The sequence below is a fragment of the Oncorhynchus nerka genome, unplaced genomic scaffold (genome assembly GCF_034236695.1).
Source record: "Oncorhynchus nerka isolate Pitt River unplaced genomic scaffold, Oner_Uvic_2.0 unplaced_scaffold_1156, whole genome shotgun sequence".
Taxonomy (NCBI): domain Eukaryota; kingdom Metazoa; phylum Chordata; class Actinopteri; order Salmoniformes; family Salmonidae; genus Oncorhynchus; species Oncorhynchus nerka.
In genome coordinates this window covers 112,883-134,629 of record NW_027040174.1, presented here as the reverse complement: position 1 = coordinate 134,629, position 21,747 = coordinate 112,883, and the positions used below count along the sequence as shown (strand labels likewise).

The window sequence follows — 21,747 nt, the reverse complement described above, 5'->3', positions numbered from 1 at the left end:
AAATCATTCCAATCCCGATTAGAAGGCAAATACAAGTAGCTGTCTCTTATTGACTGAGGTGAATGTTCAGTGTCCTATTGACTGAGGTGAATGTTCAGTGTCCTATTGACTGAGGTGAATGTTCAGTGTCCTATTGACTGAGGTGAATGTTCAGTGTCCTATTGACTGAGGTGAATGTTCAGTCTCTTATTGACTGAGGTGAATGTCTCTTATTGACTGAGGTGAATGTTAAGTCTCCTATTGACTGAGGTGAATGTTCAGTCTCCTATTGACTGAGGTGAATGTTCAGTGTCCTATTGACTGAGGTGAATGTTCAGTGTCCTATTGACTGAGGTGAATGTTCAGTGTCCTATTGACTGAGGTGAATGTTCAGTCTCCTATTGACTGAGGTGAATGTTCAGTCTCTTATTGACTGAGGTGAATGTTCAGTCTCCTATTGACTGAGGTGAATGTTCAGTCTCCTATTGACTGAGGTGAATGTTCAGTCTCCTATTGACTGAGGTGAATGTTCAGTCTCCTATTGACTGAGGTGAATGTCTCTTATTGACTGAGGTGAATGTCTCTTATTGACTGAGGTGAATGTCTCTTATTGACTGAGGTGAATGTCTCTTATTGACTGAGGTGAATGTCTCCTATTGACTGAGGTGAATGTCTCCTATTGACTGAGGTGAATGTGAATGTCTCTTATTGACTGAGGTGAATGTCTCTTATTGACTGAGGTGAATGTGAATGTCTCTTATTGACTGAGGTGAATGTGAATGTCTCTTATTGACTGAGGTGAATGTGAATGTCTCTTATTGACTGAGGTGAATGTCTCTTATTGACTGAGGTGAATGTCTCTTATTGACTGAGGTGAATGTCTCTTATTGACTGAGGTGAATGTCTCTTATTGACTGAGGTGAATGTCTCTTATTGACTGAGGTGAATGTCTCCTATTGACTGAGGTGAATGTGAATGTCTCTTATTGACTGAGGTGAATGTCTCTTATTGACTGAGGTGAATGTGAATGTCTCTTATTGACTGAGGTGAATGTTAAGTCTCTTATTGACTGAGGTGAATGTCTCTTATTGACTGAGGTGAATGTGAATGTCTCTTATTGACTGAGGTGAATGTGAATGTCTCTTATTGACTGAGGTGAATGTGAATGTCTCTTATTGACTGAGGTGAATGTGAATGTCTCTTATTGACTGAGGTGAATGTGAATGTCTCTTATTGACTGAGGTGAATGTTAAGTCTCTTATTGACTGAGGTGAATGTCTCTTATTGACTGAGGTGAATGTGAATGTCTCTTATTGACTGAGGTGAATGTTCAGTCTCTTATTGACTGAGGTGAATGTTCAGTCTCCTATTGACTGAGGTGAATGTTCAGTCTCTTATTGACTGAGGTGAATGTTCAGCCGACAAGGTGAAAAATCTGTCCATGTGGCCTCAAGCAAGGCACTTAACCCTGATTCGCTCTATGTTTGACCCTGTACAACAACACCTATCATACTACTATGACCCTGTAAAACAACCCCTATCATACTACTATGACTGACCCTGTAAAGCAACACCTATCATACTACTATGACTGACCCTGTAAAACAACACCTATCATACTACTATGACTGACCCTGTAAAGCAACACCTATCATACTACTATGACTGACCCTGTAAAACAACACCTATCATACTACTATGACTGACCCTGTACAACAACACCTATCATACTACTATGACTGACCCTGTAAAACAACACCTATCATACTACTATGACTGACCCTGTAAAACAACACCTATCATACTACTATGACCCTGTAAAACAACACCTATCATACTACTATGACTGACCCTGTAAAACAACACATTTCACTGCATCAATCCGGTGTACGAGACAATAAAACATAAACATTGAAAGTTTAGCCTCGCGCTCAATGCTGTCAGTTGTGTAAATTGACCATTTTGTGCTGACTTCGTGCCACATCATCTGACTGAGTCCACCTTTAAGGGTCAAGAGTTGTTACCATGCTGTGGCTGAGCTTCAGGTGAGTCATGTAGTTGAACACCTCAGCCGACCCAGGGACCACTCTCTCATCATCTCAGTGGTGGCCACCACCCTTCACAACCAGACCAACAGTTAGTCTGTGAGTGAGTGAGTGACTGTGTATGCTAGGGTCTGACCTGTCGGGGGGCAGTTGGTGTGTGTGTGTGTTGGAAATGTGTGTGTGTGTGGTTGCATGTATATAGGTGTCTCTGACCTGTCGTAGGGGCAGTCGGTGTTAGAGACCGTGGTGTCAGCGTGGTCAGGTATCAGCCAGTGGTATCTGTCGTCTGTGAAGAGACGTATCCGCTGCCAGTCTGATCCACTGACGTAGCGACAGCCTGCGTTGAAGTCCCCCAGCAGCACTATGTCCTGCCAATCAATCAACCAATCAATCAATCAATCAAGTCATCAGTCAATCAATTAATCAATCAATTCATAAATCAATCAATCAATTCATCAATCGATCAAACCTTTGTGTGCTAGTCAAGTTTCATGTTTTAATGTAATGTGCACAAGAACAGTGAAATGCCTTTTATCTTGTAAACTCTACAACCCAACAATGCAATAATCAACATCAATGTAGTACAACACTGAACAAAAATATAAACCCAACATGCAACAATTTCTAACATCTTACTGAGTTACAGTTCATATCAGGAAATGAGGAAATCATATAAGGAAATACAGATTTCACATGACTGGAAACACAGATATGCATCAGTTTGTCAGACACCTTAATAAAACAGTAGGAGTGTGGATCAGAAAACCAGTCAGTATCTCGTGTGAACACCATTTGCCTCATGCAGCGCGACACACTCCTTCACCTAGAGTTGACAGGCTGTTGATTGTGGCCTGTGAATGTTGTCCCAGTCCTCTTCAATGGTTGTTCAAAGTTGCTGGATATTGGCGGGAATTGGAACACGCTGTTGTAGGCGATGTCTATCCAGAACAACCCAAACATGCTCAATGGGTGATATACCTATCCAGAGCATCCTAAACATGTTTCAAAGGTGATATGTCTATCCAGAGCATCCCAAACATGCTCAATGGGTGACATGTCTATCCAGAGCATCCCACACATGCTCAATGGGTGACATGTCTGGTGAGTATGCAGGCCAGGGAAGAAGTGGGACATTTACAGCTTCCAGGAATTGTGTACAGATCCTTGCGACATGGGGGCCGTGCATTATCATGTTGAAACATGAGGTGATGGTGGCGGATGAATGGCACGATAATGGGCCTCAGGATCTCATCACGGTATCTCTGTGCATTCAAATTGCCATCGATAAAATGCAATTGTGTTCATTATCCTTAACTTATGCCTGCCCATACCATAACCCCACCACCACCATGGGGCACTCTGTCCAAAACGTTGACATACTTATTTTCCAGCATAATTTGCAAATAAATTCATTAAAAATCCTACAATGTGATTTTCTGGATTTTTTTCTTCTCATTTTGTCTGTCATAGTTGGAGTGTACCTCATCTTTTTAAGTGGGAGAACTTACACAATTGGTGGCTGACTAAATACTTTTTTGCCCCACTGTATATACAGGGTCAGTTCCAATACCATATTTGCAACATGCAGGGATACTGGAGTGATAGAGTTAGATACTGTATGTAGAGGGGTGAGGTGACATCAGGATATATGATCAACAGGAGCAGATAGGATACTGGAGTGATAGAGTTAGATACTGTATGTAGAGTGGTGAGGTGACATCAGGATATATGATCAACAGGAGCAGATAGGATACTGGAGTGATAGAGTTAGATACTGTATGTAGAGGGGTGAGGTGACATCAGGATATATGATCAACAGGAGCAGATAGGATACTGGAGTGATAGAGTTAGATACTGTATGTAGAGGGGTGAGGTGACATCAGGATATATGATCAACAGGAGCAGATAGGATACTGGAGTGATAGAGTTAGATACTGTATGTAGAGGTGAGGTGACATCAGGATATATGATCACCAGGAGCAGATAGGATACTGGAGTGATAGAGTTAGATACTGTATGTAGAGGGGTGAGGTGACATCAGGATATATGATCAACAGGAGCAGATAGGATACTGGAGTGATAGAGTTAGATACTGTATGTAGAGGGGTGAGGTGACATCAGGATATATGATCAACAGGAGCAGATAGGATACTGAGTGATAGAGTTAGATACTGTATGTAGAGGGGTGAGGTGACATCAGGATATATGATCAACAGGAGCAGATAGGATACTGGAGTGATAGAGTTAGATACTGTATGTAGAGGGGTGAGGTGACATCAGGATATATGATCAACAGGAGCAGATAGGATACTGGAGTGATAGAGTTAGATACTGTATGTAGAGGGGTGAGGTGACATCAGGATATATGATCAACAGGAGCAGATAGGATACTGGAGTGATAGAGTTAGATACTGTATGTAGAGGGGTGAGGTGACATCAGGATATATGATCAACAGGAGCAGATAGGATACTGGAGTGATAGAGTTAGATACTGTATGTAGAGGGGTGAGGTGACATCAGGATATATGATCAACAGGAGCAGATAGGATACTGGAGTGATAGAGTTAGATACTGTATGTAGAGGGGTGAGGTGACATCAGGATATATGATCAACAGGAGCAGTAGCAGTGATTGTACGATACATTTCCATGACAGACTGACCAGGTGGATCCGGGTTAAAGATATGATCCCTTATTGATGTCACTTAGTTAAATCTACTTCAATCAGTGTCGATGAAGAGGTGGAGATCAGATGATGAAGATGATGGAGAGGAGACAGGGTAGCCCTTTCCTGCAGTCAAAGACCAACCTCTCCCTTTGGCCTCAAAGGGTAGTAATAATAATATTAATATGATTAAATACAGTCATATTTTATTTATTATTATTATTTTATTATTTTTTTCATCATGAATATAAAGGGTAATATTGGGATTGAATCTCAACATGGAATACATTTAAACTCTATAACTCAATAGTATGAAGGTGTTCTTAATGTTTTGTACACTCAGTGTAAATGATCATTATATGTCAGTGTGTGTGTGTGTGTCAGTTGGTGTGTGTGTGTGTTAGTGTGTGTGTGTGTCAGTGTGTGTGGAGTCAGTATACATGTGTCAGTTTGTGTGTGTGTCAGTGTGTGTGTTTTTTTTCTGTGTGTGTGTGTCCGTGTGTGTCCGTGTGTGTCAGTGTGTGTGTGTGTGTGTGTGTGTGTGTGTGTTGTATAGTCACATTGGTGTCCAGCGAGCTCTGACGTCAGCGGCCACATCGTACAGAGCATCAACCTCCTTCACTGCCGAGTCTGGAGACGTGTGTTGAGGAATCAAAACAAAGTTCCCCACAGCTAGGAGGGAGGGAGGGGGGAGGGAGGGAGGGGGGGAGAGAGAGAGGGGGGAGGGAGTTGGGGAGGGAGGGAGGGAGGCAGAGAGAGAGAGAGGGAAGCAGGAGGGTGGGAGGGAGAGAGGGAGGGAGGGTGGGGAGGGAGGGAGGCAGAAAGGGAGTGAGAAAAACACCGAAAGAGGGGAATGGAGAGTTAAAGATTTAAAATCTTCATTAATCAGTTCCAAAATGTTTTGCAGCAGTCAAGTTTTTCAAGATATTCAGCCTGGTCTCATAGACGAGATGGAACTGTAACGCTGGGAGTCGGGAAGCAGGTTCAGGGAGTGTTTTTAATAAATGAACATAGAACAAAACAAGAAACACGGGTACAGACATGAACACTGGACCAGAAACAATAACGGGGAAGGAACCAAAGGGAGGTGATGGAGACAGACAGTTGAAGTGGGAAGTTTACATACACTTAGGTTGGAGTCATTAGAACTCGTTTTACAACCACTCCACAGATTTATTGTTCACAAACTATAGTTTTGGCAAGTTGGTTAGGACATCTACTTTGTGTATGACACAAGTCATTTTTCCAACAATTGTTTACAGACAGATTATTTCACTTCAATTCCAGTGGATCAGACGTTTACATACACTAAGTTGACTGTGCCTTTAAACAGCTTGGAAAATTCCAGAAAATGATGTCATGGCTTTAGAAGCTTCTGATAGGCTAATTGACATAATTTGAGTCAATTGGAGGTGTAACTGTGGATGTATTTCAAGGCCTACCTTCAAACTCAGTGCCTTTTGCCTGACATCATGGGAAAATCAAAAGAAATCAGCCAAGACCTCAGAAGAAAATTGTAGACCTCCATAAGTCTGGTTCATCCTTGGGAGCAATTTCCAAACACCTGAAGGTACTAAATTCATCTGTACAAACAATAGTACGTAAGTATAAACACCAATGGACCACGCAGCCGTCATACCCCTCAGGAAGGAGACACATTCTGTCTCCTATAGATTAACGTACTTAGGTGCGAAAAGTGCAAATCAATCCCAGAACAACAGCAAAGGACCTTGTGAAGATGCTGGAAGAAACAGGTAAAAAATTATCTAGATCCACAGTAAAACAAGTCTATATCGACATAACCAGGATTGTGTCAAGGCACAGATCTAAAGAAGGGTACCAAAACATTTCTGCAGCATTGAAGGTCACCAAGGTCACCATAGTGGCCTCCATCATTCAATTGGAAGAAGTTTGGATCCACCAAAACACTTCCTAGAGCTGGCCACCCGGCCAAGCCGAGCATTCGGGGGAGAAGAACCTTGGTCAGCGAGGTGACCAAAAACCTGATGGTCACTCTGACAGCACTCCACCAATCAGGCCTTTATGTTAGAGTAGCCAGATGAATGCCATTCCTCAGTAAAAAGCACATGACAGTCAACTTGGAGTTTGCCAAAAGGCACCTAAAAAAACCTGAATGTAAATAATCTGTTTGATTAATTGTCCAGTGGTCTTATGGCTTTTGGACCTAGCCTTGGCTTTTGGACCTGGCCTTGGCTTTTGTACCTAGCCTTGGCTTTTGGACCTAGCCTTGGCTTTTGGACCAAGCCTTGGCTTTTGGACCAAGCCTTGGCTTTTGGACCAAGCCTTTGGACTTTTGGACCTAGCCTTGGCTTTTGGACCTAGCCTTGGCTTTTGGACCTAGCCTTGGCTTTTGGACCAAGCCTTGGCTTTTGGACCTAGCCTTGGCTTTTGGACCTAGCCTTGGCTTTTGGACCTAGCCTTGGCTTTTGGACCTAGCCTTGGCTTTTGGACCAAGCCTTGGCTTTTGGACCAAGCCTTGGCTTTTGTACCTAGCCTTGGCTTTTGGACCTAGCCTTGGCTTTTGACCTAGCCTTGGCTTTTGGACCTAGCCTTGGCTTTGACCTGGCTTTTGACCTAGCCTTGGCTTTTGGACCTGGCTTTTGGACCTAGCCTTGGCTTTTGGACCAAGCCTTGGCTTTTGGACCAAGCCTTGGCTTTTGGACCTAGCCTTGGCTTTTGGACCAAGCCTTGGCTTTTGGACCTAGCCTTGGCTTTTGGACCTGGCTTTTGGACCTAGCCTTGGCTTTGGACCTAGCCTTGGCTTTGGACCTAGCCTTGGCTTTTGGACCTAGCCTTGGCTTTTGGACCAAGCCTTGGCGCTCCGGTACCGCTTGCCGTGCGGTAGCAGAGAAAACAGTCTATGACTTGGGTGACTGGAGTCTTTGACTATTTTTTGGGCCTTCCTCTGACACTGCCTGGTATAGAGGTCCTGGATGGCAGGAAGCTTGGCCCCAGTGATGTATTGGCACGTGCGCACTACCCTCTGTAGCGCCTTACGATCGGATACCGAACAGTTGCCATACCAGGCGGTGATGCAACCGGTCAGGATGCTCTCAATGGTGCAACTGTATGATGCAAAATGCTTCCTGACACTTTGCTTCTTGAAAGTCTAATATCTTGAAAACTTGCCTGCTGACATGCAACACATCTTGGTACTGACTGTATCAACAGGACTAATGGACTGACTGTATCAACAGGACTAATGGACTGACTGTATCAACAGGACTAATGGAAACAAATACACATGTTTTTTGAGTTAATTATTTTTTTATGTAAGGGAACCTCATATTTTTCCTCCTCTCTCTCTCTCTCTCTCTCTCTTCTCTCTCTCTCTGTGTCTTTCTCTCTCTCTGTGTCTTTCTCTCTCTCTCTCTCTCTCTCTCTCTCTCACACACACACTGAATCCCTCTCTCCCTCTCATTCCCCCTCTCCCTCCCCACTCTCTCCCCCATCACAATCTCCTCCCCCTCCCACCTCTCCCCATCACCCCCCTTCTACCTGTGTAGTTCGAGGAGAACATGACAATGAAGGGCTCTCTGATGAAGGTATCTGTACCGCAGGGCTCACAGCCGTCATCGTACGTGTAGTTCTTAGCCACAGAGACCGTCTCCTCTCTATCATATAACAGCAGAAACACACGCTTTAGGAGATGGTTTCAGTGTTTAGTGCAGCACAGAACGACACAGTACAGAGCAGAACAGAGCAGAACAGAGCAGAACAGAACCTGTACAGATAGAGGTATCTCTCTGTATATTACCTGTACAGGTAGAGGTATCTCTCTGTATATGACCTGTATAGATAGAGGTATCTCTCTGTATATTACCTGTACAGGTAGAGGTATCTCTCTGTATATTACATATATTACCTGTATAGGTAGAGGTATCTCTCTGTATATTACCTGTATAGGTAGAGGTATCTCTCTGTATATTACCTGTACAGATAGAGGTATCTCTCTGTATATTACCTGTACAGGTAGAGGTATCTCTCTGTATATTACCTGTACAGGTAGAGGTATCTCTCTGTATATTACCTGTACAGGTAGAGGTATCTCTCTGTATATTACCTGTACAGGTAGAGGTATCTCTCTGTGTATTACCTGTACAGGTAGAGGTATCTCTCTGTATATTATCTGTACAGATAGAGGTATCTCTCTGTGTATTACCTGTACAGGTAGAGGTATCTCTCTGTATATTACATATATTATCTGTATAGGTATCTCTCTGTATATTACCTGTATAGGTAGAGGTATCTCTCTGTATATTACCTGTATAGGTAGAGGTATCTCTCTGTATATTACCTGTACAGGTAGAGGTATCTCTCTGTATATTACCTGTACAGGTAGAGGTATCTCTCTGTATACTACCTGTACAGATAGGGGTATCTCTGTATATTACCTGTACAGGTAGAGGTATCTCTCTGTATATTACCTGTACAGGTAGAGGTATCTCTCTGTATATTACCTGTACATGTAGAGGTATCTCTCTGTATATTACCTGTACAGGTAGAGGTATCTCTCTCTGTATATTACCTGTACAGGTAGAGGTATCTCTCTGTATATTACCTGTACAGGTAGAGGTATCTCTCTGTATATTACCTGTACAGGTAGAGGTATCTCTCTGTATATTACCTGTACAAGTAGAGGTATCTCTCTGTGTATTACCTGTACAGGTAGAGGTATCTCTCTGTATATTACCTGTACAGGTAGAGGTATCTCTCTGTGTATTACCTGTACAGGTAGAGGTATCTCTCTGTATATTACCTGTACAGGTAGAGGTATCTCTCTGTATATTACCTGTACAGGTAAAGGTATCTCTCTGTATACTACCTGTACAGATAGGGGGTATCTCTCTGTATATTACCTGTACAGGTAGAGGTATCTCTCTGTATATTACCTGTACAGGTAGAGGTATCTCTCTGTATATTACCTGTACAGGTAGAGGTATCTCTCTGTATATTACCTGTACAGGTAGAGGTATCTCTCTGTGTATTACCTGTACAGGTAGAGGTATCTCTCTGTATATTACCTGTACAGGTAGAGGTATCTCTCTGTATATTACCTGTACAGGTAGAGGTATTGTATTACCTGTACAGGTAGAGGTATCTCTCTGTATATTACCTGTACAGATAGAGGTATCTCTGTGTATTACCTGTACAGGTAGAGGTATCTCTCTGTATATTACATATATTATCTGTATAGGTATCTCTCTGTATATTACCTGTATAGGTAGAGGTATCTCTCTGTATATTACCTGTACAGGTAGAGGTATCTCTGTATATGACCTGTATAGATAGAGGTATCTCTCTGTATATTACCTGTACAGGTAGAGGTATCTCTCTGTATATTACATATATTACCTGTATAGGTAGAGGTATCTCTCTGTATATTACCTGTATAGGTAGAGGTATCTCTCTGTATATTACCTGTACAGATAGAGGTATCTCTCTGTATATTACCTGTACAGGTAGAGGTATCTCTCTGTATATTACCTGTACAGGTAGAGGTATCTCTCTGTATATTACCTGTACAGGTAGAGGTATCTCTCTGTATATTACCTGTACAGGTAGAGGTATCTCTCTGTGTATTACCTGTACAGGTAGAGGTATCTCTCTGTATATTATCTGTACAGATAGAGGTATCTCTCTGTGTATTACCTGTACAGGTAGAGGTATCTCTCTGTATATTACCTATATTATCTGTATAGGTATCTCTCTGTATATTACCTGTATAGGTAGAGGTATCTCTCTGTATATTATCTGTATAGGTAGAGGTATCTCTCTGTATATTACCTGTACAGGTAGAGGTATCTCTCTGTATATTACCTGTACAGGTAGAGGTATCTCTCTGTATACTACCTGTACAGATAGGGGTATCTCTCTGTATATTACCTGTACAGGTAGAGGTATCTCTCTGTATATTACCTGTACAGGTAGAGGTATCTCTCTGTATATTACCTGTACAGGTAGAGGTATCTCTCTGTATATTACCTGTACAGGTAGAGGTATCTCTCTGTATATTACCTGTACAGGTAGAGGTATCTCTGTATATTACCTGTACAGGTAGAGGTACCTCTCTGTATATTACCTGTACAGGTAGAGGTATCTCTCTGTATTACCTGTACAGGTAGAGGTATCTCTCTGTGTATTACCTGTACAGGTAGAGGTATCTCTCTGTATAATACCTGTACAGGTAGAGGTATCTCTCTGTGTATTACCTGTACAGGTAGAGGTATCTCTCTGTATATTATCTGTACAGATAGAGGTATCTCTCTGTGTATTACCTGTACAGGTAGAGGTATCTCTCTGTATATTACATATATTATCTGTATAGGTATCTCTCTGTATATTACCTGTATAGGTAGAGGTATCTCTCTGTATATTATCTGTATAGGTAGAGGTATCTCTCTGTATATTACCTGTACAGGTAGAGGTATCTCTCTGTATATTACCTGTACAGGTAGAGGTATCTCTCTGTATACTACCTGTACAGATAGGGGTATCTCTATGTATATTACCTGTACAGGTAGAGGTATCTCTCTGTATATTACCTGTACAGGTAGAGGTATCTCTCTGTATATTACCTGTACAGGTAGAGGTATCTCTCTGTATATTACCTGTACAGGTAGAGGTATCTCTCTGTATATTACCTGTACAGGTAGAGGTATCTCTCTGTATATTACCTGTACAGGTAGAGGTATCTCTCTGTGTATTACCTGTACAGGTAGAGGTATCTCTCTGTATATTACCTGTACAGGTAGAGGTATCTCTCTGTATAATACCTGTACAGGTAGAGGTATCTCTCTGTGTATTACCTGTACAGGTAGAGGTATCTCTCTGTATATTACCTGTACAGGTAGAGGTATCTCTCTGTATATTACCTGTACAGGTAAAGGTATCTCTCTGTATACTACCTGTACAGATAGGGGTATCTCTCTGTATATTACCTGTACAGGTAGAGGTATCTCTCTGTATATTACCTGTACAGGTAGAGGTATCTCTCTGTATATTACCTGTACAGGTAGAGGTATCTCTCTGTATATTACCTGTACAGGTAGAGGTATCTCTCTGTGTATTACCTGTACAGGTAGAGGTATCTCTCTGTATATTACCTGTACAGGTAGAGGTATCTCTCTGTATATTACCTGTACAGGTAGAGGTATCTCTCTGTGTATTACCTGTACAGGTAGAGGTATCTCTCTGTATATTACCTGTACAGATAGAGGTATCTCTCTGTGTATTACCTGTACAGGTAGAGGTATCTCTCTGTATATTACATATATTATCTGTATAGGTATCTCTCTGTATATTACCTGTATAGGTAGAGGTATCTCTCTGTATATTACCTGTACAGGTAGAGGTATCTCTCTGTATATGACCTGTATAGATAGAGGTATCTCTCTGTATATTACCTGTACAGGTAGATATCTCTCTGTATATTACATATATTACCTGTATAGGTAGAGGTATCTCTCTGTATATTACCTGTATAGGTAGAGGTATCTCTCTGTATATTACCTGTACAGATAGAGGTATCTCTCTGTATATTACCTGTACAGGTAGAGGTATCTCTCTGTATATTACCTGTACAGGTAGAGGTATCTCTCTGTATATTACCTGTACAGGTAGAGGTATCTCTCTGTATATTACCTGTACAGGTAGAGGTATCTCTCTGTGTATTACCTGTACAGGTAGAGGTATCTCTCTGTATATTATCTGTACAGATAGAGGTATCTCTCTGTGTATTACCTGTACAGGTAGAGGTATCTCTCTGTATATTACATATATTATCTGTATAGGTATCTCTCTGTATATTACCTGTATAGGTAGAGGTATCTCTCTGTATATTATCTGTATAGGTAGAGGTATCTCTCTGTATATTACCTGTACAGGTAGAGGTATCTCTCTGTATATTACCTGTACAGGTAGAGGTATCTCTCTGTATACTACCTGTACAGATAGGGGTATCTCTCTGTATATTACCTGTACAGGTAGAGGTATCTCTCTGTATATTACCTGTACAGGTAGAGGTATCTCTCTGTATATTACCTGTACAGGTAGAGTATCTCTCTGTATATTACCTGTACAGGTAGAGGTATCTCTCTGTATATTACATGTACAGGTAGAGGTATCTCTCTGTATATTACCTGTACAGGTAGAGGTACCTCTCTGTATATTACCTGTACAGGTAGAGGTATCTCTCTGTGTATTACCTGTACAGGTAGAGGTATCTCTCTGTGTATTACCTGTACAGGTAGAGGTATCTCTCTGTATAATACCTGTACAGGTAGAGGTATCTCTCTGTGTATTACCTGTACAGGTAGAGGTATCTCTCTGTATATTACCTGTACAGGTAGAGGTATCTCTCTGTATATTACCTGTACAGGTAAAGGTATCTCTCTGTATACTACCTGTACAGATAGGGGTATCTCTCTGTATATTACCTGTACAGGTAGAGGTATCTCTCTGTATATTACCTGTACAGGTAGAGGTATCTCTGTATATTACCTGTACAGGTAGAGGTATCTCTCTGTATATTACCTGAGAGGTATCTCTGTGTATTACCTGTACAGGTAGAGGTATCTCTCTGTATATTACCTGTACAGGTAGGGTATCTCTCTGTATATTACCTGTACAGGTAGAGGTATCTCTCTGTATATTACCTGTACAGGTAGAGGTATCTCTCTGTGTATTACCTGTACAGGTAGAGGTATCTCTCTGTATATTACCTGTACAGATAGAGGTATCTCTCTGTGTATTACCTGTAGGTAGAGGTATCTCTCTGTATATTACATATATTATCTGTACAGGTAGAGTATCTCTCTGTATATTACCTGTATAGGTAGAGGTATCTGTATACTCTGTATATTACCTGTATAGGTAGAGGTATCTCTCTGTATATTACCTGTACAGGTAGAGGTATCTCTCTGTATATGATGTACAGGCTATCTCTCTGTATACTACCTGTACAGATAGGGGGTATCTCTGTATATTACCTGTATATTACCTGTACAGGTAGAGGTATCTCTCTGTAATTACCTGTACAGGTAGAGGTATCTCTCTGTATATTACCTGTACAGGTGAGGTATCTCTCTGTATATTACCTGTACAGGTAGAGTATCTCTGTATTACCTGTACAGGTCTGTATATTACCTGTACAGGTAGAGGTATCTCTGTATATTACCTGTACAGGTAGAGGTATCTGTATATTACCTGTACAGGTAGAGGTATCTCTCTGTGTAGGTACTGCGGCCCAGTTCCTCGCTGACAATGTGACTGTACCTATAGGGAGACAAGCCTCTGACAACAAAGAAATATAGTTTTTAGACAACACACATTACAAAGTCTTTATATTGGAGGGGCAGTCATTGGTTAGTGGATGTAATATTGTTTCAGGGCTGTGATTGGTCTTACTTGTTGACGTGCTGCATCAGTTTGTTGGTTGCTGATAGGTCAGTGTCTCTTACTTCCTGGATCAGCATGATATCATAACGGTGCACTATCTAATATATTTAAAAAATCATAATATAAATGAATAACAACTAAGGTTCCCGGACACAGCCTGGTCTGGGACTAAGATGTACTTTCAAATGGAGAATCTACAATCCCTTTTAGTCCCAAGATGTTATGAGATACAGTGTTACATTGTGATGTTATGAGATAAAGTGTTACATTATGATGTCATGAGATAAAACGTTACATTATGATGTCATGAGATAAAACGTTACATCATGATGTTATGAGATAAAACGTTACATTATGATGTTATGAGATAAAACGTTACATTGTGATGTTATGAGATAAAGTGTTACATTATGATGTCATGAGATAAAGTGTTTATGATGTCATTAAAAACGTTACATTATGATGTCATGAGATAAAACGTTACATCATGATTATTATGATGTTATGAGATAAAAACGTTATTGTGATGTAATGAGATAAAACGTTACATCATGATGTTATGAGATAAAACGTTACATTGTGATGTTATGAGATAAACGTTACATTGTGATGTTATGAGATAAAACGTTACATCATGATGTTATGAGATAAAACGTTACATTGTGATGTTACATTATGATGTTATGAGATAAAACGTTACATTGTGATGTTATGAGATAAAACGTTACATTATGATGTTATGAGATAAAACGTTACATTGTGATGTTATGAGATAAAACGTTACATTGTGATGTTATGAGATAATGAGAATAAACGTTACATCATGATGTTATGAGATAAAACGTTACATTGTGATGTTTTGAGATAAAGCTCTACCTGAGTGATGATGTCCATGAGGGTTGAGTTGGAGGACTTCTTGTCTCCGAATGTCTTGATGTTGAAGGCTCCTAGCAGCAGACAGCCTCCCAGCTGCACCAGGGCCAATAGGAACAGCACTAACAGACAGGCTACACGCATTCTAGGGGTCAGGGGTTAGAGGTCAGATATTACAGGCCACACACACATCCTGGAGGTCAGGGTTTAGAGGTCAGATATTACAGGCCACACATTCTGGAGGTCAGGAATTAGAGGTTAGATAAGGGGTTATATCATGCCTGTTTGGCCCTGTCCTGGGGTATCGTCGGGCGGGACCACAGTGTCTCCTGACCCCTCCTGTCTCAGTCTCCAGTATTTATGCTGCAGTAGTTTATGTGTCGGGGGGCTAGGGTCAGTTTGTTATATCTGGAGTACTTCTCCTGTCTTATCCAGTGTCCTGTGTGAATTTAAGTATGCTCTCTCTAATTCTCTCTTTCTCTCTTTCTCTCTTTCTTTCTTTCTTTCTTTCTTTCTTTCTTTCTTTCTTTCTTTCTTTCTTTCTTTCTTTCTTTCTTTCTTTCTTTCTTTCTTTCTTTCTCTCTCTCTCTCTTGGAGGACCTGAGCCCTAGGACCATGCCTCAGGACTACCTGGCATGATGACGACTTGCTGTCCCCAGTCCACGTGGCCGTGCTGCTGCTCCAGTTTCAACTGTTCTGTCTGCGGCTATGGAACCCTGACCTGTTCACCGGATGTGCTACCTGTCCCAGACCTGCTGTTTTCAACTCTCTAGACAGTAGGAGAGGTAGAGATACTCCGAATGATTGGCTATGAAAAGCCAACTGACATTTACTCCTGAGGTGCTGACCTGTTGCAACCTCAACAGCCACTGTGATTATTATTATTTGACCCTATTGGTCATCTATGAACATTTGAACATCTTGGCCATGTTCTGTTATAATCTCCACCCGGCACAGCCAGAAGAGGACTGGCCACCCCTCATAGCCTGGTTCCTCTCTAGGTTTCTTCCTAGGTTCTGGCCTTTCTAGGGACTTTTTCCTAGCCACCGTGCTTCTACACCTGCATTGCTTGCTGTTTGGGATTTTAGGCTGGGTTTCTGTACAGCACTTTGTGACATCAGCTGATGTAAGAAGGGCTTTATAAATTATAAATACATTTGGTTGATTGATTGAGATATTACAGGCCACATGCATCCTGGAGATTAGGGGTTAGAGGTCAGATATTATAGGCCACGCACATCCTGGAGATTAGGGGTTAGGGGTCAAATATTACAGGCCACACACATCCTAGCCTGCTAGTAAAATAGATGGTGGTGTGAGAGAAGCCTGCTAGTAAAATAGATGGTGGTGTGAGAGAAGCCTGCTAGTATAATAGATGGTGGTGTAAGAGAAGCCTGCTAGTAAAATAGATGGTGGTGTGAAAGAAGCCTGCTAGTATAATAGATGGTGGTGTGAGAGAAGCCTGCTAGTATAATAGATGGTGGTGTAGGAGAAGCCTGCTAGTAAAATAGATGGTGGTGTGAGAGAAGCCTGCTAGTATAATAGATGGTGGTGTAAGAGAAGCCTGCTAGTATAATAGATGGTGGTGTGAGAGAAGCCTGCTAGTATAATAGATGGTGGTGTGAGAGAAGCCTGCTAGTATAATAGATGGTGGTGTAGGAGAAGCCTGCTAGTAAAATAGATGGTGGTGTGAGAGAAGCCTGCTAGTATAATAGATGGTGGTGTAAGAGAAGCCTGCTAGTATAATAGATGGTGGTGTAAGAGAAGCCTGCTAGTATAATAGATGGTGGTGTAAGAGACGCCTGCTAGTAAAATAGATGGTGGTGTAGGAGAAGCCTGCTAGTATAATAGATGGTGGTGTAAGAGGAGCCTGCTAGTATAATAGATGGTGGTGTAAGAGAAGCCTGCTAGTATAATAGATGGTGGTGTAGGAGAAGCCTGCTAGTAAAATAGATGGTGGTGTAGGAGAAGCCTGCTAGTAAAATAGATGGTGGTGTGAAAGAAGCCTGCTAGTAAAATAGATGGTGGTGTAGGAGAAGCCTGCTAGTATAATAGATGGTGGTGTGAGAGAAGCCTGCTAGTAAAATAGATGGTGGTGTGAGAGAAGCCTGCTAGTAAAATAGATGGTGGTGTAGGAGAAGCCTGCTAGTAAAATAGATGGTGGTGTGAGAGAAGCCTGCTAGTAAAATAGATGGTGGTGTGAAAGAAGCCTGCTAGTAAAATAGATGGTGGTGTGAGAGAAGCCTGCTAGTATAATAGATGGTGGTGTAGGAGAAGCCTGCTAGTAAAATAGATGGTGGTGTAGGAGAAGCCTGCTAGTAAAATAGATGGTGGTGTGAGAGAAGCCTGCTAGTAAAATAGATGGTGGTGTAGGAGAAGCCTGCTAGTAAAATAGATGGTGGTGTGAGAGAAGCCTGCTAGTAAAATAGATGGTGGTGTAGGAGAAGCCTGCTAGTATAATAGATGGTGGTGTGAGAGAAGCCTGCTAGTAAAATAGATGGTGGTGTAGGAGAAGCCTGCTAGTAAAATAGATGGTGGTGTAGGAGAAGCCTGCTAGTAAAATAGATGGTGGTGTAAGAGAAGCCTGCTAGTAAAATAGATGGTGGTGTGAGAGAAGTGCATCTTATGGAACAGTGGGGAATGTGAAGAGACACACACACACACAGGAACAAACACACACACACACACACACACACACACACACACACACACACACACACACACACACACACACAGGAAAAGACACACGCATACATACACACACACTCTACACACACGTTCATTGTAATATTGTTGTATGGTGTCACGTTCGTTTAGAGATGGATTGGACCAAGGTGCAGTGTGGTAGGTGTACATCATACATTTATTAAATGAACATAAAGTTTTGTAGCACTAACACAGCAACTAACCAAAAACAAGATCCCACAAACTAAAGGTGGAAAAAAGGCTGCCTAAGTATGATCCCCAATCAGAGACAACGATAGACAGCTGATTGGGAACCATACCCGACCAACAAAGAAATATAGAAACTAGAATGCCCACCCAAATCACACCCTGACCTAACCAAATAGAGAAATAAAAAGGCTCTCTAAGGTCAGGGCGTGACAGTACCCCCCCAAAGGTGCGGACTCCGGCCGCAAAACCTGACTCTATGGGGGAGGGTCCGGGTGGGCATCTAGCCTCGGTGGTGGCTCCGGGTTCGGGACGTAATAAACCCCAGGAAGAGTAGCTGCTGCCTTGGCAGGAACTAATGGGGATCCATAATAAACCCAGGGAAGAGTAGCTGCTGCCTTGGCAGGAACTAATAGGGATCCATAATAAACCCCAGGAAGAGTAGCTGCTGCCTTGCCAGGAACTAATGGGGATCCATAATAAACCCCAGGAAGAGTAGCTGCTGCCTTGGCAGGATCCATAATAAACCCCAGGAAGAGTAGCTGCTGCCTTGGCAGGAACTAATGGGGATCCATAATAAACCCCAGGAAGAGTAGCTGCTGCCTTGGTAGGAACTAATGGGGATCCATAATAAACCCCATGAAGAGTAGCTGCTGCCTTGGCAGGAACTAATGAGGATCCATAATAAACCCCAGGAAGAGTAGCTGCTGCTGTGGCATGAACTAATGGGGATCCATAATAAACCCCAGGAAGAGTAGCTGCTGCCTTGGCAGGAACTAATGGGGATCCATAATAAACCCCAGGTGGAGTAGCTGCTGCCTTGGCAGGAACTAATGGGGATCCATAATAAACCCCAGGAAGAGTAGCTGCTGCCTTGGCAGGAACTAATGGGGATCCATAATAAACCCCAGGAAGAGTAGCTGCTGCCTTGGCAGGAACTAATGGGGATCCATAATAAACCCCAGGAAGAGTAGCTGCTGCCTTGGCAGGAACTAATGGGGATCCATAATAAACCCCAGGAAGAGTAGCTGCTGCCAAGGCAGGAACTAATGGGGATCCATAATAAAACCCAGGAAGAGTAGCTGCTGCCTTGGCAGGAACTAATGGGGATCCATAATAAACCCCAGGAAGAGTAGCTGCTGCCAAGGCAGGAACTAATGGGGATCCCTAATAAACCCCAGGAAAAGTAGCTGCTGCGTTGGCAGGAACTAATGGGGATCCATAATAAACCCCAGGAAGAGTAGCTGCTGCCTTGGCAGGAACTAATGGGGATCCATAATAAACCCCAGGAAGAGTAGCTGCTGCCTTGGCAGGAACTAATGGGGCTCCATAATAAACCCCAGGAAGAGTAGCTGCTGCCAAGGCAGGAACTAATGGGGATCCATAATAAACCCCAGGAAGAGTAGCTGCTGCCTTGACAGGAACTAATGGGGATCCATAATAAATACAAAGACACATTTGGGACATAAGCATAGTGTAAATGAAACATGAAGAAGAGCAACTTACCTGCTGGTGTTGGTTGGTTCAATGTAGTGTGGGTCCACTGTGGGTCTGAAGGGAGAGGAAGCCTGCTATTATGGAGAGAGGACAGAGCCCTCTGTGTGTCCGTTCTAACAGTCTACTGTAGTACCTTTGACACAGAAGCCCTATCTGGCCCCCCCATCGGCTTACATTCACCTGGGCTGGAGGCTGGGACTGTGGGAAAACAGCACGTTGTTAGGTCCACTGAGGAGGAAGAGGTGGGTGGAGGGGGAGGGAGTGGGGCGGGGGGTTGAGGGTAGCGGGGGGGTAGCGGGGCGGGGGGGAGTGAAAGCATCAAGGCTGAACTAGACAGAGCTACGGTGGTAAGGAGGGAACATTACCTTTAAAAGGTGCATAGCTGAAGAGTGGTGATGGGATTGAATCCCCGGCCCAAGGCTAGTTCAGATGAAGATAGAGTGGTGATGGGATTGAATCCCCGGCCCAAGGCTAGTTCAGATGAAGATAAAGTGGTGATGGGATTGAATCCCCAGCCCAAGGCTAGTTCAGATGAAGATAGAGTGGTGATGGGGTTGAATCCCCGATCCAAGGCTAGTTCAGATGAAGATAGAGTGGTGATGGGGTTGAATCCCGGTCCAAGGCTAGTTCAGATGAAGATATTGTGGTGATGGGGTTGAATCCCCGGCCCAAGGCTAGTTCAGATGAAGATAGAGTGGTGATGGGGTTGAATCCCCGGTCCAAGGCTAGTTCAGATGAAGATAGAGTGGTGATGGGATTGAATCCCCGGCCCAAGGCTAGTTCAGATGAAGATAGAGTGGTGATGGGGTTGAATCCCGGTCCAAGGCTAGTTCAGATGAAGATATTGTGGTGATGGGATTGAATGGTTCAAGGCTAGTTGAGATCAGTTGAACTGTACGGGACACATATAGACTACTAGAACTGAGATCAGTTGAACTGTTCAGGACACATATAGACTACTAGAACTGAGATCAGTTGAACTGTTCAGGACACATATAGACTACTAGAACTGAGATCAGTTGAACTGTTCAGGACACATATTGACTACTCTTTTATTTAACCTTTATTTAACTAGGCAAGTCAGCTAAGAACAAATTCTTATTTACAATGACAGCCTACCCTGACCAAACCCAGACAACGCTGAGTTAATTGTGCGCCGCCCTACGTGATTCCCAATCACGGCCAGATGTGATACAGCCTGGATTCAAACCAGGGACTGTAGTGATGCCTCTTGCACTGAGATGCAGTGCCTTAGGCCGCTGCACCACTCGGGAGTCTAATACTATAGATGAGATAAGTCGGGCACATAAATAGCTTCCCAGACGATATCGTGCACACGCAGGTGCACATGCCGACAAAGGAGTTCACTCCTGCTGCAGCCTATCCAATATAAAGCGTTGCGGAGCTGCTTCACAGCCCAGCTCAGAGGTCCTGTCGTGTTAGTGTTTGTCCTGGGTGTGAGACGGGACCAGGTGTCTTCAGTGAGGTGATAAGATTAAACCTAAACTAGATAGAGTGAAGGAGCTACGTGTTTGACTGGTGCTCTTACTGGTTAAGGGGGTAACTTTCCATGTGAGTCTCAGGGATGACACAGCATATCTGTATCTACGTTATCAAATGGCACCTGTGACCCTATTCCATACATAGTGGGTTTTTTAAAACTTTTAAACTTATTTTTTACTTCAGTTTATTTTAGTATATAAATTTACTTTCTTAAAACTTTTATTTTTATTTTCTTAAAACGGCATTGTGTTTGAAATGTACTGCTCGACTGAGGGACCTTACAGATATAATGGTAGGTGGGGGGGTACAGAGATGAGGTTGTCATTAATAAATCATGTTAAACACTATATTTGCACACAGTGAGTTCATGAAACTTATTATGTGACTGAAGCAAATGTTTACTCCTGAACTTATTTAAGCGTTTCCATAACAACGGGGTTGAATAATTATTGACTTAAAAAAATACATATCAGCTTTTCATTTGAAATACATTTGTTAACATTTCTAAAAAAACAAACTTTTTTTTAAAATCAACATTGTAGAGTATTGTGTTTAGGACAGTGACACAAAATCTCCATTTAATCCATTTTGAATTCAGGCTGTAACACAATAAAATGTTGCAATAAGTCAAGGGGTGTGATTACTTCCTGATTACTTGATTACTTCCTGATTGTATGGTGTCCCGTAAGGACCCTGATCAAAAGGGGTGTGATTAATTCCTGATTACTTCCTGATTACTTCCTGAAGCCTCTGTATGGTGTCCCGTAAGGACCCTGATCAAAAGTGGTGTGATTAAAGCCTCTGCATGGTGTCCCGATTAACCCTGATCAAAAGGGGTGATTACTTCCTGATTACTTCCTGAAGCCTCTGCATG

General features: G+C 42.4%; 1 protein-coding gene across 1 annotated transcript; it reads right to left on the bottom strand.

The window, feature by feature from the left end:
• Positions 1 to 5,244: 5,244 nt before the first annotated feature.
• Positions 5,245 to 19,511, bottom strand: LOC135569873 (deoxyribonuclease-1-like). Its single transcript, XM_065016081.1, has 6 exons — positions 19,380 to 19,511; positions 14,985 to 15,126; positions 14,118 to 14,206; positions 13,917 to 14,003; positions 8,208 to 8,323; positions 5,245 to 5,360 (listed from the first exon to the last, which is right to left on the bottom strand). Exons 2-6 carry the CDS (start codon positions 15,123 to 15,125, stop codon positions 5,245 to 5,247), a joined length of 549 nt encoding a protein of 182 aa, XP_064872153.1. The 5' UTR covers position 15,126; positions 19,380 to 19,511.
• Between the last annotated feature and the right edge of the window lie 2,236 nt (positions 19,512 to 21,747).